Here is a 15943-nt window from a genome sequence, read left to right on the forward strand (position 1 = left end):
AGCCCAATAAATGCCTCAAAAAATGGCGTCGACGATCACACACGTGATACTACGCGTTTTTCGAGGAGTGGTCTATCTTGTTCCTCTAGGATCTTTGCTCCACTCTGCTCCTCCTCTCCCCCCCCGGCCACGTGACCCTCTCCCCCCCCCCCCCTGCCACGTGACCCTCCCCCTCCCCCTGTGTCCCTCCCCCCCGGCCTGTGTCCCTCCCCCCGGCCCTGTGTCCCTCCCCCCCGGCCCTGTGTCCCTCCCCCCCGGCCACGTGACCCTCCCCCCCCCCCCCCCCGTGACCCTCCCCCCCCGGCCACGTGACCCTCTCCCCCCCCCGGCCACGTGACCCTCTCCCCCCTCCTCCCCGGCCCTGTGTCCCTCCCCCCCCGGCCACGTGATGCGGTGAGGTGAGTTCAGGGGTCGGGGGTGTAAGTTCAGGCAAGATGGAGGAAGCGGCCTGTCCCGGTGTCGCTGCCGTTGCCGCCGCCGCGCTGCCGTCGGTGCGCCTGGTCCACCACGGCGGCAGCAGGATCACCTCCTGCAGGCCCGTCTTCTCCACGGACAGCAGGTGAGTGAGTGAGTGAGTGAGTGAGCGGGAGGGAGGGTCCGGTCCTCTCCGCTCCTGCAGCCACGTGGGGAACGGGGCTGGAGCTCAGACCCGCCTCCTTCAACCTGGGTCTCCCTGCACCAAACCCCTCGTAACATCTGGTGAATTGAGAAATCATCTCATTCAAACTTTAAAACGTCTCTCAGGTTCTGTCTGCCAGGCTCGATGCTGGGAGGAGGAGGATCCCTCCCGCGGTGGTTGAGGAGTCTGGAATCTGTCCACTCAGTCGTAGAATAAGCAGTTCAAACTGCAGCGATCTTAATGTAGATCTTAATGTCCATCTCTCCCTCTCTCTCAGGTCCGAAGGGTCTCAAATCCAAAACGCCACCCATTCCTTCTCAGGAGATGCTGCCTGTCCCGCTGAGTTACTCCAGCAGTTTGTGTGTATCTGCTGGGGGGGAGTCTGAAGGAGGGTTATAGTAGAATTAGGCCATTCAGCCCATCATGGCTGGTCTATCTTTCAATAATGGCTGGTCTATCTTTCCCTCTCAATCCCATTCTCAAATCGAGTTTTATTTGTCACTTACACATACAAGATGTGCAGTGAAATGAAAGTGGCAATGCCTGTGAATTGTGCAAAAAAAGTACAGAACAGAATAGAACAGAATCAATATTTATATATTAGAGAAAGAAGAAAGAAAAAAACCCAGCAATTTTAATAAGACACAATACAACAGCAAATTGGTACAGTAAATTAGTCCCTGGTGAGATAAGAGTTTAGAGTCCAAATGGCCTGTGGGAAGAAACTCCATCTCATCCTCTTTGTTTTCACAGCATGACAGCGGAGATGCTTGCCTGACCGTAGCAGCTGGAACAGTCCATTGCTGGGGTGGAAGGGGTCTCCCATAATGTTGCTGGCTCTGGATCTGCACCTTCTGATGTATAGTTCCTGCAGGGGGGCGAGTGTAGTTCCCATAGTGCGTTTGGCCGAACGCACTACTCTCTGCAGAGCCTTCTTTTCCTGGGCAGAGCAGTTCCCAAACCAGATTGTGATGTTGCCATTCAAGATGCTTTCTACAGCCCCTGAGTAGAAGCACTGACGGATTCTCAGAGACTCTGAATTTCCTCAGCTGCCTGAGGTGGTAAAGGCACTGCCTTGCCTTACTCACCAGTGCGGTAGCGTGTGATGTCCATGTCAAATCCTCTGTGATGTGGACTCCCAGGTATTTAAAGCAGCTCACCCTGTCCACAGTAGCCCCGTTTATCTCCAGTACCGTATATGTCCTCGGATGTTGTGCCCTTCTAAAGTCCACAATCAGTCCTTAGTTTTTATGACATTCAAGAGGAGTGCCAGATCAGCCACCTCCTCCCGGTAGGCCTTCTCATTGCTATCGGAGATCAGGCCCACCACCACAGTGTCATCAGCAAACTTGATTATAGAGTTGGAGCTGAACCTGGCCACACAGTCATGTGTGTACAGGGAGTACAGTAAGGGGCTGAGAACGCAACCCTGGGGGAGATACTGTTTTCAGGGTGAGGGTGTTCAATGTATTTCCTCCCATCTTGACTACCTGGGGCCTGGCGGTGAGAAAGTCCAGGACTCCAGGCACACAGGGGCGTGTTTAGCCCCAGTTCCCGCAGCTTTTCAGCAAGTCTGGTGGGGACTATTGTATTGAAGGCTGAAGTCAATCAACAGCATCCTCACATAGCCCCCCTTCTGGCTGTCAAGGTGAGAGAGCGGTGTGCAGAACCTGGGAGACCGCATCGTCCGTGGTTCTGTTCGGACGGTATGCGAACTGTAGCGGGTCCATGTTGCGAGGGAGGAAGGCGCAGATGTGGTTCTTGACCAGCCTCTCGAAGCATTTCATGACTTCCGAGGTGAGGGCCACTGGTCGGTAGTCATTCAAGCAGGCTGGAGAGGCATTCTTTGGTACAGGTACAATGAAGGATCTTTTGAAGTGGGCAGGGACCACGGACCTGACCAGGGTGAGGTTGAATATTGTAGTGAGCACTGCAGCTAGCTGAGTAGCAAAAGACTTAAGTACTCGCCCAGATATACCATCTGGGCCTACAGCTTTCCTCATGTTCACACGTGTCAGAGCTCTCCTCATGTCATGCTCGGACAGCGAGAATGTGTGCACATCCCCAGCGGTGGACCTCTCTCCAGCCTCGCTAGCCAGCGCACTGGCGGTGTTGTTGTTAGCCGGCGAGCTGGGGGTGAGGTTGCCCGTCTCGTATCGTGCGTAGAAAGAGTTTAGGTCATCAGTTAGGAAGGTGCCGGCACTTCCGGTTGAGGGGGTTTCTCCGGTAGTTAGTTATGGTCCGTAGCCCCTGCCAGAGGTGTCTGGTGTCCTGCGACTCCATCCTGTCCCTGTACCTCCTTTTTGCGTCCACCGCCCTTCACAGTCGGTAGGACTCCACCTTGTACTCGTCCATATTTCCGGATGCCAGGCCAGAGTTGTAAGCAGCGGTGCGAGCATTCAAGGCAACGCGAATGGACCTGTCCACCCAGGATTTTTGATTAGGAAAGATGCTAACCCTTACCGTGGGGACTATGTTATCGGCTGTTGTTGCAATGAAGTCCGTGACCGCTTCTGCGAATTCACTGACGTCTCTAGAACTTGCTTGGAACATATTCCAGTCGACATCGCTCAGTACATCTTGCACTCTGACCACGGCTTTACGTCCCTCGTCACTGCCGCTTCCCGTACTATCCATTGTTTATACTCCGGCAGCGGGAAAATGGCAGCGTGGTCAGATTTTCCAAAAGGAGGGAGTGAACGGCCTTGTAGCCTAATTACTGACCTTGATTGACAAAATGCATTAACTATTTTAAATGATGAGAGAGTGGATAATGGTGATATTCAGAGAGACCTGGGTATCCTTGTTTCAAGGCACTGAAGGTGAACACAGGTACATCACGTGATGAGGAAGGGGAAATTATATCCTCAGATTAAGTCATAACAGAATATGAGGATGTGAGTAAAGGTAACTTGCTGCAATTATACGGGGTGGTAGTGGATCTGCACCTAGGATATTTGTACAGTTTTGGTTTCCTTATCTGAAATATCCGGTGAAATAAAATACATTATTTTCCATGGAGGGAATGGGACAGAAATCTCTCCTGGCACTGGAGACCAGGGGTAACAAGTTTGCCTTGGAGGCAAGATTGAGTACAACTAAGCCGGGGACTGTTGGTGTTCAGAGGAATCACCGTGCGGGGCTGGCCGAGTCCGGAGCGGTTGGAGCTTTGGAGGAGCGCTGCTGCTGCTGCTTTGCTACCGGTTGAGGAGTCTGCAACGGCAGGTCTGTCGGGAGCCCGCGGCTCCCTGGAGGGAGACCGCTTTTCAGGGCTCTCGCAACGGCAACTTCTCCCGCCCGAGTTGCGGGGTTGAAGAGCTCCTGGAGCGGGGCCTAACATCACTGCCCCGCGCGGCTTGGAATGGCCGCGGGACTCTGCGAGCACACGCCGGGGGCTCTAACAGCAAGACCCGGTGTGCGACCTCGCACCACCCGGCGTGGCTTTAATGGCCGCGGGACAATCGCCATCGCCAGCCGGGGGCTTTGACTTTGACTCTGACATCGGGGGGGAAGAGTGCAGTGGAGAAATAAGTTTATTAGGCCTTCCATCACAGCGATGTGATGGATGTTTATGTAAATTATGTTGTGTCTTGGGTCTATGTGTTTGTAATGTATGGCTGCAGAAACGGCATTTCGTTTGGACCTCAAGGGGTCCAAATGACAATTAAATGTATCTTGTATCTTGTATCTTGAAATACATTATTCCCATGGAGGGAATGTGACAGAGTTTCACTGGACCAGTTCCAGGGGTAACAAGTTTGCCTTGTGAGGCAAGATTGAGTACACTAAACCTGTTGAGTTCAGAGGAATTGCAAAGCAATCTCATTGATACTTTTTTTTAAAAAGAGGGTTTTTTTCTGGTTGAGGAGTCTGGAATCTGCACACTCAGTCCCAGAACAAGCAGTTCAAACTGCAGTCATCTCAATTTGGATCTGAACTCCCTGCTATGTTTTCTCTCTCTCAGGCCTGGTCTCGATCAAAAATATCACCCATTCCTTCTCTCCAGAGATGTTGCCTGAGTTACTCTAGCATTTTGTGTCCATCTTCGATGTAAACCAGCATCTGCAGTTCCTTCCTACATACATTCTCTCGCCTATGTGCTTGCTGATTTCTACTTATATTCCCAACTCACTCAAAGACTGAATTTAAAGTCTCAATACACATATTAAATCCGAGATCGCTCCTCGCTCTATTCCAGCTTTCCAACCACTTCAACATCCTTTAATTCCTTCATTTCTGTGCATGCTTTTTTCTTCGCCAAACTCCGGAATTTATCCATAAAAGGCCTTTGGCTCTGCTGTGTTCTCCGTGAATTTCAAAACTTACCTTTTAAACTTACATGGCCGCCAATATTTAGCCATTGTTGTGAATAAACTTTGTGTTAAATTTTCACCCGCTACGGAGCAGTGTATGCCGATTTCTATATTAAATACATATATTATATGCAAGAATAGTTCTTATTGTTTCTGTATGATGTTATTTTTCTGCTTCTATAAACATTTTTACATTGGTCATACTTGCACAGCAAGGAAATGGGCCATTTGGCCCACCCGACCAATATCCCCTATTTAAGCTAGTTCGATCTCCAAGAGTCTTTTAAATGCTATTACAGTAACTGCCACAACTACTTTTGCTGTCAGCTCGTTCCATGTACCCGCCAGCTTCAGTGAAAAAAGTTGCCCCTCAGGTTACCATCAAATCTTGCCCCTCTTGCCTTAAACTTATGTCCCATGATTCTTGATTTCCCCCACTCAAAGACTAAAATACTTTGTGCATTCACCCTCACAACTTCCTTGGCTTCAAAGAATAAAGTCCTAGCCTGCTCGTTCTCTCCTTATAGCCCAGGCTTTTGAATCATTGCAATATCCTTGTAAATCTTTCTGCATTTTTTCTGAAGAATGGTTTGAAGATGTTTCCTAAAGCATTGGTAGAGTGTGAACTATCTTACTGCACAGAAAATGACTGAACATTCTGTATTAATGTGTTAAAAGTACCTTTGCCTTTTCACTTCAGTGATTGTAATCATGGCATGACATGATATATAGTTACGTGAATATGAAAAAGTTGAAACAGAAGAGATGACTGGAACATTGGTTTACCAATCTTTCACAAGTTTAAAAAAAACATTTTTTTCATTTTGCAGATATTTGTTTTGTGCATCAGGAGACCATGTGAAAATATATAGTACTGCCACAGAGGAATGTATACACGTATTACAAGGTCATAAGGATCTAGTGACAGGGATTCAGCTTAATCCTCAAAATCATTTGCAGGTAAGGAAGTTTTTTGTTTGTGATTAACTATTCGTTACAATGCCGAAAAAACAAAACACAGAATAGAAAAACAGTATATAGTGCACTGTATGTAGCACTTAAATTACGTGGAAGATTTGATCATTTTACATGGGATGTGGAAAACCCGAGAAACGAATTCAAGTTTTTAGCTACAGGTAACTTGGCTAAAAATGAAACAAAAGACTTATCTGTGGCTTTGCTTAAGTTCCATTTGGAATATCCCAATGTCCTTTACAGTCAAGGTAGTACTGAATGAACTGTAGTCACATACACAGGACAAGAACTCAAATGATCTATTTGCACACGATGAGCTCCCTCAGCAATACCTTAACTGATGACCAAATTTGGCTAACATTTAGTTGCGACTTCTAATTCCAGAAAATCATCTTTATAAGCAAAAGATGCAGGACAAATTATTGAACCTACCTTTATTTAGCTCGCATGACATGATGAAAAGCAATGACCAAAGGCTATTCAGCAACATTCGTCATTGCTCACACAACATATGGCTGTGAGGTCAATTAATATAAAGGGAAGGGATAATTGAACATGTCCCAATGCTATCCAGTTAACCAAGATAGTGTTGTGATTAAAAGTTATTTACCTGAAATAAATTATCAATAGATAGTTTGATCTTTGAGAGCATTATTTGTGTATGAAATAGGTAATTAATTACTTTTTAAATATTCTCTCCTTTTTAAACCACAGTCGTCAAGTCGAGTATATGTTATATGCTCAAATACAGTGAGGCACAGCGTTATGAAAATCTCACCTGCAGCAGTATCACGGGCACATAAACAGACATCGTAAATAATTAAATTATACAGAAATTACACAAATTCTGCAAAGCTGTTTTAAAAAAAAAAAAAAAAAAAGTGTCTTAAAATATCAGGATGTTAGTGCCAACTCATCATCATCATCATCGTTGAAAAACATCAATGGGCACGGTGCCTTACAATGCCGTGTATGACAGTGATCGCAACTTCTACTGAAGTGTGGATGGCCATTGGCTCGCTAGGAGCTCATCTGCCCTTTGACAGGTCTTGTTTTTGGTCCTGCTGGGGGCCCACAGCCTCCTCCTCACCTGGCAAACCAGGTGGGGGAGACAGTTTAGTCGCCGACTATCCGACCATGGAGCAGGTAGCACGGGATTACATGGTACCCGTGGCGGGTGGAACTCTCCCCCCCCCCCGACCTGAAAAATCTGTGAACATAAATCTTTTGTCGAGATTGATTGTCCTTTAAATTTGTAGCTAATGATTGATTTGTTGGCAGCTATACTCTGCATCGTTGGATGGCACCATTAAGCTTTGGGACTTCACTGATGGAATCTTAATGAAGGTAAGTGGTGCAGCATTATGAACGATAGAATTAAGAATCGTTTTATTTTGTCAACATGCCTTTTTTAAACTACGTTTTCTCTCCCATCTAGACATTTTCAGTGAATGTTAAACTACTAGCTTTATACACCCCCGCTGGTGATGAAAACACCGTCTTTGCTATTGTTCCAAGAGACAAAGGTAACAGAAACAATTGAAAATTATTTCTGAAAATAATTTATTTTCTTGCTTATTGTATTATACATGTAGCTCTAAACACTATAACAGACCGTGGGGGGGAGGGGGGAATGGACACCATTATTTGTCGATTATCTGCTATAATAGAGTGAGGGATTTGCTCCGCCCACTTAGTGGTCACACTGAAATGATGAGTTGCTTTCAGGCACAAAGTTCTTTTTAACTGCTAAAAATGTATTTTTGTTACTGCAAGGTTGTTTGTTACATTGTTTAATAGAGTTGTGTTGATCGGAGCAATTGTTTGTCAATTTTAATGCCATGTCAATTTCAATAACCTATACAGTGTAACGAGCAGCCTGGGTTCTAAGACAGTCCGCTATAATCGTAATTTATAGAGGTCTGTAATAACAAGGGTTAATGTATGTACAATTATATTTAACCCAATAAATTTAAACAATGAAACAACTTTATCTTGACTCCAGTGCATATGCATTGCAATGCAGAATTCAGACACTGGCTGTGAGTTGGGACAACTGGTGCTAAACTCATTGCTGAGTTTGAGGGCAAGTGTCGTGAGCTAGGTTGGATGTATGTACATGGATACATGTATACCTGTATCCTCAGATCTTAATTGAAAATATAAATGCAGTTAGTTTGTTTTGATGATTACTCATTCATTTCTGGGCATCTTTGGTACATTTTTAACATTTTACGAAATGTTAATATACTTGTTTAAATCCTTCTGATATGTCTCTAATCTTTGGTACTTTGATGCTGTTAAACTATCTAAAAGTGATCAAGGTAAATTTTGGCTTGAGAACTAGTTGATGCTCACAAGCTACTCTGTCTCACTGGACTGATGTGGCATTGAGCATGACAGCACTTTGGAGACTGTAAAAGTAACCACGACCTCAGAGATAGCAAGAGTAGCGAGTTTGGATGAGTTCACTCAGCCCCTCACTTTGCTGGAAAAGATTGTGGTCCCCTTGCATCAGTCAAACAATTTTAGAACTGGTATCATGTATGCATTTAGAATGTACATTAAAGTCCCTTTTTAATTTTGAGTCTTTTAACCTATTTTAATTTAGCAACCTGCTTTGATCAAATAAGACTTTGTATCTGTTTGCAAATAATTTAACTGTACTCGTCAATGGGGAGGTTTTGAAGGTAAACGTTTTGATGTGCAGTGTTGTATTGGAAAGTTCACCTTGAGCGGTATACTAAATGATGGAACTGCAATCTGTATTGTGTAGGATTATTTCAATTGGTCTCCATCAAACTTCCCAAGTCAACTGCTCAAGAAGTCGATGCACAAGATTTCTCTGTCATTTTGGAAGATGTCTGTCAATCACCAAAATCAACAGCTTTTGGAAGAGAGGTACAACCCTTTAATTGCCCATTTGAAAAGGTGTTACCTATTATGCAATTTTAAACTATTTTTCAAAATAGTACATCAAAGTTTTTAAAATGTGTAGCAGTTTATGATTTGTGTTGTTCTGATGGTAATCTTTTTGCATTTCATTATAAAATAGTCTGATTTTTATGTGAGGAGTGGAAAAAGTTTAATTTATGATGCTGCTTTTTCTGCTATGAAAGCATTTCGCAAACAGAACAGTGTAGGAAGATTTAACTCCATTTACTGTTTACTGTGAGTGAATTATGAGATCTGCAGTGGCTTGGGGCTGGGCAGTGAGCTGCAAAGTAAGGAAAAATACAGTATTGGCAGTTCCTGTACCTTTGGTACAGGTCTGGTTATTTATTGAGGTGGCTGCAGTGGTGTTAAAATATCATACATGTCAAAGCCAATTTTACATGGTAGGTTTTAAACCACAAATTTTCTTTAAGCTGGTCTGAATGTAAATGTTGGCTGATTGCTTAATGTTCACTTTCGTTTTGCAAGTCTTTAACAACTGAAGCGGTTCATGCCTGCATGCAGCATGACCCAGACAGTTGGGAGACTGGCTGAAAAATGAGATATATCATTGTGCCATAAAGGTCTCAAGGCAAAATTTTCTAGAAAGGGAGAGCCTGATCACCCTCAATATCCTGCTGGTCACTACTAACCCGAAACTCAACTGAAGCAGTTGCAAAAAACAATGGCCAAAAGAGCATCTGGGTACCCTGGAGCAACACTTGCCTATATGGCACGAGTCAGGAGCATGCTCCACTTGCCTGGGCCAGTACAGCACAAACAACACACAAAAATGCACCATGCTCCGTTGGACAAAGCATCCAGTTTGATTAGCATATCGATAGTCACCTGTAACATTTGTTCCTCCACCACGATGCACAGTTGTTGCAGTGTATACCATATACTAAATGCAGTGCAGCTGCTTGCTCAGACTGATGAAATAGCATCTCCTGAATCCAAGACCGCCAAGATGAGTGAGGGTAGGAGGCACCTTGGAATGCCATCGTTATCAGATTCTCCTCCAGGTTGCACTCCACTTTGACTTGTAAATATATCACTGCTATTTCGTCTTTGATGTCTAAATCCTGGTATACTCAACGCAAACAGGGTCATCAGCAAGATTGCAGGGAATCAAGAGACCCATCTTGCTGCCACCTTCTCCAAGATAGGGACAGAAAATGAGTAAGGCCCAGATCCTGAAACTGATGAAAGCATTTTGTTTTATGGATTACTTTATTTAAAGAAATTTATTCTAATTCACAGGGCAGATATGTTGCTTCTGTTAAAACACTTGAGCTCCAAGTGTTTTTCTTCAAGAAGAAAAAGTCCTTCAGGTAACCCTTAATTCATATTACATGACTTTGCAAACGTATTATTTTTAACACGCTGTTGCTAATTTGCAAAGCAGTGTTTGCAGATGAAAGCAAAATAATTATGCTCTGTTTTAAGGTTTCCCTTGAGTTTCAAACAAACCAAAGGATCTAATAATGCATTCACGTGCGTAACGTGTCATCCAAAGGAAGACTGCATAGCAACGGGTCACCAAGATGGCAAAATCCGTCTCTGGTAAGGCATTCTTATTACATGGAATTTGTTAATTTTTGAGAACCTGCATGCAACTGGACCTGCTTTTGGTATCTGCTATTTGTTATGGGCCATTCTTTGTACATGATGAAATCAGAACTTTTATTTTTGATTTTGTTATACATAGCATGCAGAGGAATATGTTATTGCATCTTTCTTTGTGCATTAGCAAAAGTGTAAGAAAATTTTTCATTATGTGCGCCATTACTGATTTTGCCCTAAATGTTATTGGCAAATGGCTTTAACCATACAGGGACTTGGGTAAGTTGCATGCAAGTCAAAACTTTTTCTTTGAAACTAGTGAACAGATGTGATTTTGAAGTTGAATTCTTAAATTTGCAATCAATGTGACTTTTTTTCATGACTGACTTTAACTATCGTAGAGAACTACCTCTGGCTATAAAATGGCCATTAGAAATCATAATTAACGGCGCGTCCCACCGTACTTTTTTTTAAACAACACTTAAACCTGAAAGAGTACAAGATTTCACACCCTATCTTTGTAAATACTGCAAAACATTTAATTTGTTGAGAGAATCACTATCCAAAATACTCTGCAAAAGTACATCATACTTGATCGACAGAAAAAAAAAGATGTTCTAAAGTTTTAAATGGGGAACAGATGCTAGGATGCCTTGTTCAAAATGCCACAACACCATGTAAAGGTAGAAATAGGGGCTCCTCTAATGCTTTTGATAATGAAGCTTAAAATATCTAATTTTGTTCAGACTGTAAATCTAGCCTGCAGTATTCTGGCCTGCTGAATATATTATTACGGTGTGCAAGTCTTCGGAACTGGACTGCATCTCGCCAAATGCCCCATAATACTAGTGATGTGAATCAAAGAATAGCCAGACATTTTATGTTATGATGATGCATTTTTAAATATTGTTCATATGATTAATCAGGTCATTTGTGATGCACACTTGCTACAAGCTGAACTGTTCCAGCTTCAAAATGTTGATTTGTTTTCTTTATTCGGTATAATATACCAAGAGTATATATTATCTAAAATTTAGATTCCTCTTCTTTCAACAGAATAAATGTTTTTTGAACTTGCTTGACTATATTTTATAATTCACAGGTGGAAATTCACCCACAAAAAGGAGTATACATACTCATCACAGCATTGGCACTACGAAGCTGTGAATGACTTGGTCTTCTCCACAGAAGGTAAGAAAAATAGTTCAAATAAATTAAGTCAGAGCTGTACAGCATGGAAACGTGCCCTTTAGCTCACCTTGTCTATGCCGACCGAGGTGGCATTCTGAACAAATCCCATTTGCCCACGTTTGGACCTTATCCTCCTAGCCCCATCCTATCCATACATCTGTCCAACTGTCATTTGAAACTCATTGTACCTGCTTCTATAGATTTTTCTGGTAGATCATCCCAGATACAGACAACTCATCTGAGTGAAAATTTGATCCTGAGGTCCTTCTTAAATCTCTAACCTCTCATCTTAAGTCTGAGCTTTCAGAATTTTGAATCCTCTCTCCGGGGGGAAAAAAAGATCGTGCCTCAATAAAGTCACTTCTCAGCCCTGTATGTTCCAACAAAAATAGGTTTCAGCCACTCCCTATAACTCAAACCCGCAAGTCCTGGTGAATCATTTCTATACCCTGTTCAACTTAATGACATCCTTCTTGTGTGTCAGAAACTTAATGATGTCCTGCAGTGCTCCAAGTAAAGTTGGAAGTTGGAAAAGAAAAGTGCTTAATACCATAAACCTTTAATAAAGTATGATGATAAAGGAAAATAAACCCATTCCTTTAGCTTGCAATTTTGATCCAATCAATTAACTCCATTCACAAGAATATCATTTAATACATATAATGCTGGAGTTTAGCTTTGGATCTGCATCACAGCGCATCCAGTCCCCTGAGTGGATCATTTGAGATGAATCCAGTAACCGGGCAGTAGGTCATGCACTGTCCCTGGCCTCCAGCTTATCTTGAAGCTCTTTGTTTTAGTGCGAAAGTCAGCAAGAAGCTGATCTGCAAAGTGGAAGATACTGTTCCCTGTTGACCAGTTCGTCCTTGAAAGTATATCAAAGCCCAATTATGTTCTTAGGGACAAGCCTGCTTGTCCCTAAGAATGACATGTTTTTGAAAGGCAGAAGAAGCTGCATGGAATGTGGGATGTGATATGAATCTTTATTTATAATTTTGTGGGATGTTTTGTTGCAGTTTTGATTTTTTTTTCCCATGGTAGTTATTTGTAAAAGGCTTGCAAAAGTTGTTCTCATCCAATTGGTATTCTTGTTGCATTTGTTTTGATAGGTACCAATTTGCTAAGTGGTGGAATAGAATCTGTGTTAGTTCAGTGGAGGTTTGGATCTGAAGCAAATAAAGACTTCCTGCCTCGACTTGGAGAGGCCATTGAACACATTGCAACCTCTCCTGATGGTTTCTTCCATTCTACATCCCATAGTGATAATAGTAAGAAACTCTAACTTATTGTGTATACGTAAAATTGAAAGCTTTTGCATATAATATTGACAAACAAATTCTTGAAAATTGTCAATTTGCCAAGTTTTAAAATAGTATCATTGGATATGCTATATTTGTATTTGGATTATTGTTAATATTTTGCTGTTTGCCCTTGACTGGAATTTTTATCTTGCGACTCACAGATATATTTTGATTGTAACCCTTTTATAATGTAACATAACACTCCATTTAATTGAAAATATTTTGCGCACATTTTTAAAACAAGGCCACACGGTCAAAATGCTTTTTTTTTTTTTTTTTTGCTTTCACGATTAACATGAAAGCATTGGGCAGATTTTGGGCAGATTAACATTGGGCAGATTTTTTTAAACTTGAAAATGTTGTAGCTGGATTTCTGAAGTAGCAAAGGGCTGAAAGTATACGTATAGGCCGGGCACTATCAGTGGGATGAAAAACAGTTAATGTCATTCACTGACCTTTCGGGTTGATGAAAGGTTAACAGACCTGATAAATCATCTCTGTTTTTCTCTCCACTGCTGCTGCCCAATCCTTTGATTTTTTTTTTTCAGCATTCATTGGTTTTACTTCACAATTTCACCAACAGTTTTGTTTTTGTTGAATTCTAGATAATAATAATAATAATAATAATATTTTTTATTGTCATTGCACATAAGTGCAACGAGATTTGGGTATGCAGCTTCCATCCGACATCATAACTTAAGTTACTACTAAAATTTAGGTTTAGATACCCCGAGAACATGGTTTGTACAATGAACATTACAACAGTAAAATAGTCAAAACAAACTAAAGTGCAGATGTGTCTGTGCGATGTGACCATCCGAGAGAGACAGTCCGTGGGGGTGGGGGGCACTCAGCAGTGCCGGTTCAGAGCAGCTATAGCTCTGGGAAAGAAGCTGTTCCTGAGTCTGGAGGTGCGGGCGTAGAAGGCCTTGTAACATCTGCCGGAAGGAAGTAGTTCTAACAGTCCATCACAAGGGTATGAGGAGTCTTTGTGAATGCTGACGGCCTTCCTGAGGCACCGTGTGTGGTAGATGCCCTCCAAGGCTGGTAGCGGTGTCCCAATGATCTTCTGCGCTCTGTGGACGACGCGCTGAAGAGCTCTCCTCTCCACCTCCATGCAGCTGAGATACCACACTGAGATGCCATACGATAGTATGCTCTCTGTCGTGCAGCGGTAGAAGGTTGTCAGCAGCTGTTGGGGCAGAGCAGTCCTTTTCAATGTTCTCAGAAAGAACAGTCGTTGCTGTGCCTTTTTGACCAGCACAGCGGTGTTGGTGGACCATGTGAGGTCCTCTGAGATGTGAGTGCCCAGAAACTTAAAGCTGGACACTCTCCACACTGTCCCCGTAGATGGAGATTGGGGCGTATTCCCCCTTCTGTGACCTCCTGAAGTCGATAATCAGCTCCTTAGTCTTGGAGGTGTTTAGTGACAAGTTGCTACGTGAGCACCAGTCCTCCAGGTTCTGCACCTCCGCTCTGTAGTTTGTTTCATCACCATTGGTCATTCATGTTAAATGTAAAAAAGGATGTAAATGTAAATATCGTCTTTTGTGGACAACTACTTTCCAACTTCTTTCAACAAAATGTAAAGTGCTTGCATTCCACGACAGGTTTTCTTACTCGATATAATATCTCCGCCACACTACTGGCAAATTAATGCTGTTGTACCCCCTCGCCCAATGATTGCTTTAAATTTCAGCCCTGTGGTGGGCCAGTTATTTGTTCTGTGGTGCTGCTCAGTGAAGAACAGTCATCAACTAGGCCATATGACTATGAGCAATGATTGCTCTCTTTCCCTTCAATGTGTTCAGAGCTCTGAAAGTAAAATATTGTGTTTAGGCAATTGTGTTCACTGCCAAACATATTTTACAAGACTATTTGAGCAGCATAGTAGCACAGCTGGTAGAGTTGCCACCTCACAGCGTCGGCGGCCCAGGTTTGATCCTAACATCGGGTGCTGTCTGAGTGGAATTAATACGTAGGGAGTAGATGCAAAAGTGGGATAACATGCAACTAGTGAGAAAAAGACATTTGTCTGCCAACTAGTGTGATTGCAGTTGGGGAGGGGATTCTCAGTAAACGTGGGTCCCAGTTCTCCAGAATTTTTCATTTCGTGGTATTCTGAAGCTCCCCATCAATTTTGAGCTATAGGGAACTCTATAATGCCATAGATGCTTTGGGAAAAAAAATTGTGTTGTAGAAAAAACCATGAGGAAAGGGGAATTAAGAGCTCGAAAGTTTCGGAATTACAATTACAAAGTTAATTCTCCCACAGAATTCTCCTTGATATTTTCATACATTCACAACTTTCCTATATTATTTCCAAAGCTCACTGACTGCCCAGTTCTTTGTATGAATTGTAGCTTTATTTTAAATTTACATTTTGATTTTTTTTTTTTTTCCTTTTAGAAATAGTGATTATCAAAAGCAATCTGGAGAGTTCTGCTATAATTCAAGGTTTGGTTAAAGGTATGTATATTTATATAAATGACTAGACCAAGTGGGTCCCGTCCTCTAAACGCGCGGTTGCGGGCGGGGGGGGGGGGGGGGGGGGGGGGGGGGGGGATGCGGCCTGCGGCGTCACATACGAACTAACCACCCTCCACACACTAACCACCCCCCTTGATATGATATTAATATTATTCATTCACTCCTTTTACCCCATCCCCCGCCCTATCCACTCACACATAGCCCCTAACTTGCAGGTGCGTCTAGAGAGTGAGGGGGGGACAGAGAGGGGGGGGGACAGAGACAGAAAGGGGGGGGAGAGGGCAGAGAGAGGTAGAGGGCGGACTTGAACTCGGCGAGCAGGGGCGATCGCTGAGCAGGCGGGGCGGACAGCCACGGTCGACGACCAAAGGACTGCGAGTCGGGGGGGGGGGGTGATGTCACTCGCAGCGTGTGGCCACAGCGCAGCAGGCCGCGCGGAGCAGACCCAATGTGACGTCATCAGCGAGGCCATCTCATTTATTTTCAAAGTTATTTCTGATTTGTGAATATTTTCATAAATAACTCGAGAAATAAAGCTTGAAATTTTCAGATAA

At 43.2% G+C, this 15943-nt stretch overlaps 1 protein-coding gene across 1 annotated transcript in view; it reads left to right on the forward strand.

Moving 5' to 3' along the window:
- The first annotated feature begins 392 nt into the window (after positions 1-392).
- wdr75 (WD repeat domain 75) overlaps positions 393-15943 on the forward strand; it is a 29818-nt gene continuing 14267 nt past the window's right edge. Inside the window, exons 1-10 of the mRNA XM_055637741.1 lie at positions 393-559; positions 5763-5892; positions 7189-7254; positions 7346-7433; positions 8684-8808; positions 10105-10175; positions 10291-10407; positions 11510-11598; positions 12708-12866; positions 15309-15368. Of these exons, the coding sequence (XP_055493716.1) occupies positions 435-559; positions 5763-5892; positions 7189-7254; positions 7346-7433; positions 8684-8808; positions 10105-10175; positions 10291-10407; positions 11510-11598; positions 12708-12866; positions 15309-15368 (1030 nt within the window). The 5' untranslated portion in view covers positions 393-434. The remainder of the gene's footprint in view (positions 560-5762; positions 5893-7188; positions 7255-7345; positions 7434-8683; positions 8809-10104; positions 10176-10290; positions 10408-11509; positions 11599-12707; positions 12867-15308; positions 15369-15943) is intronic.

Source organism: Leucoraja erinacea, chromosome 7, assembly GCF_028641065.1.
Source record: "Leucoraja erinacea ecotype New England chromosome 7, Leri_hhj_1, whole genome shotgun sequence".
Taxonomy (NCBI): domain Eukaryota; kingdom Metazoa; phylum Chordata; class Chondrichthyes; order Rajiformes; family Rajidae; genus Leucoraja; species Leucoraja erinaceus.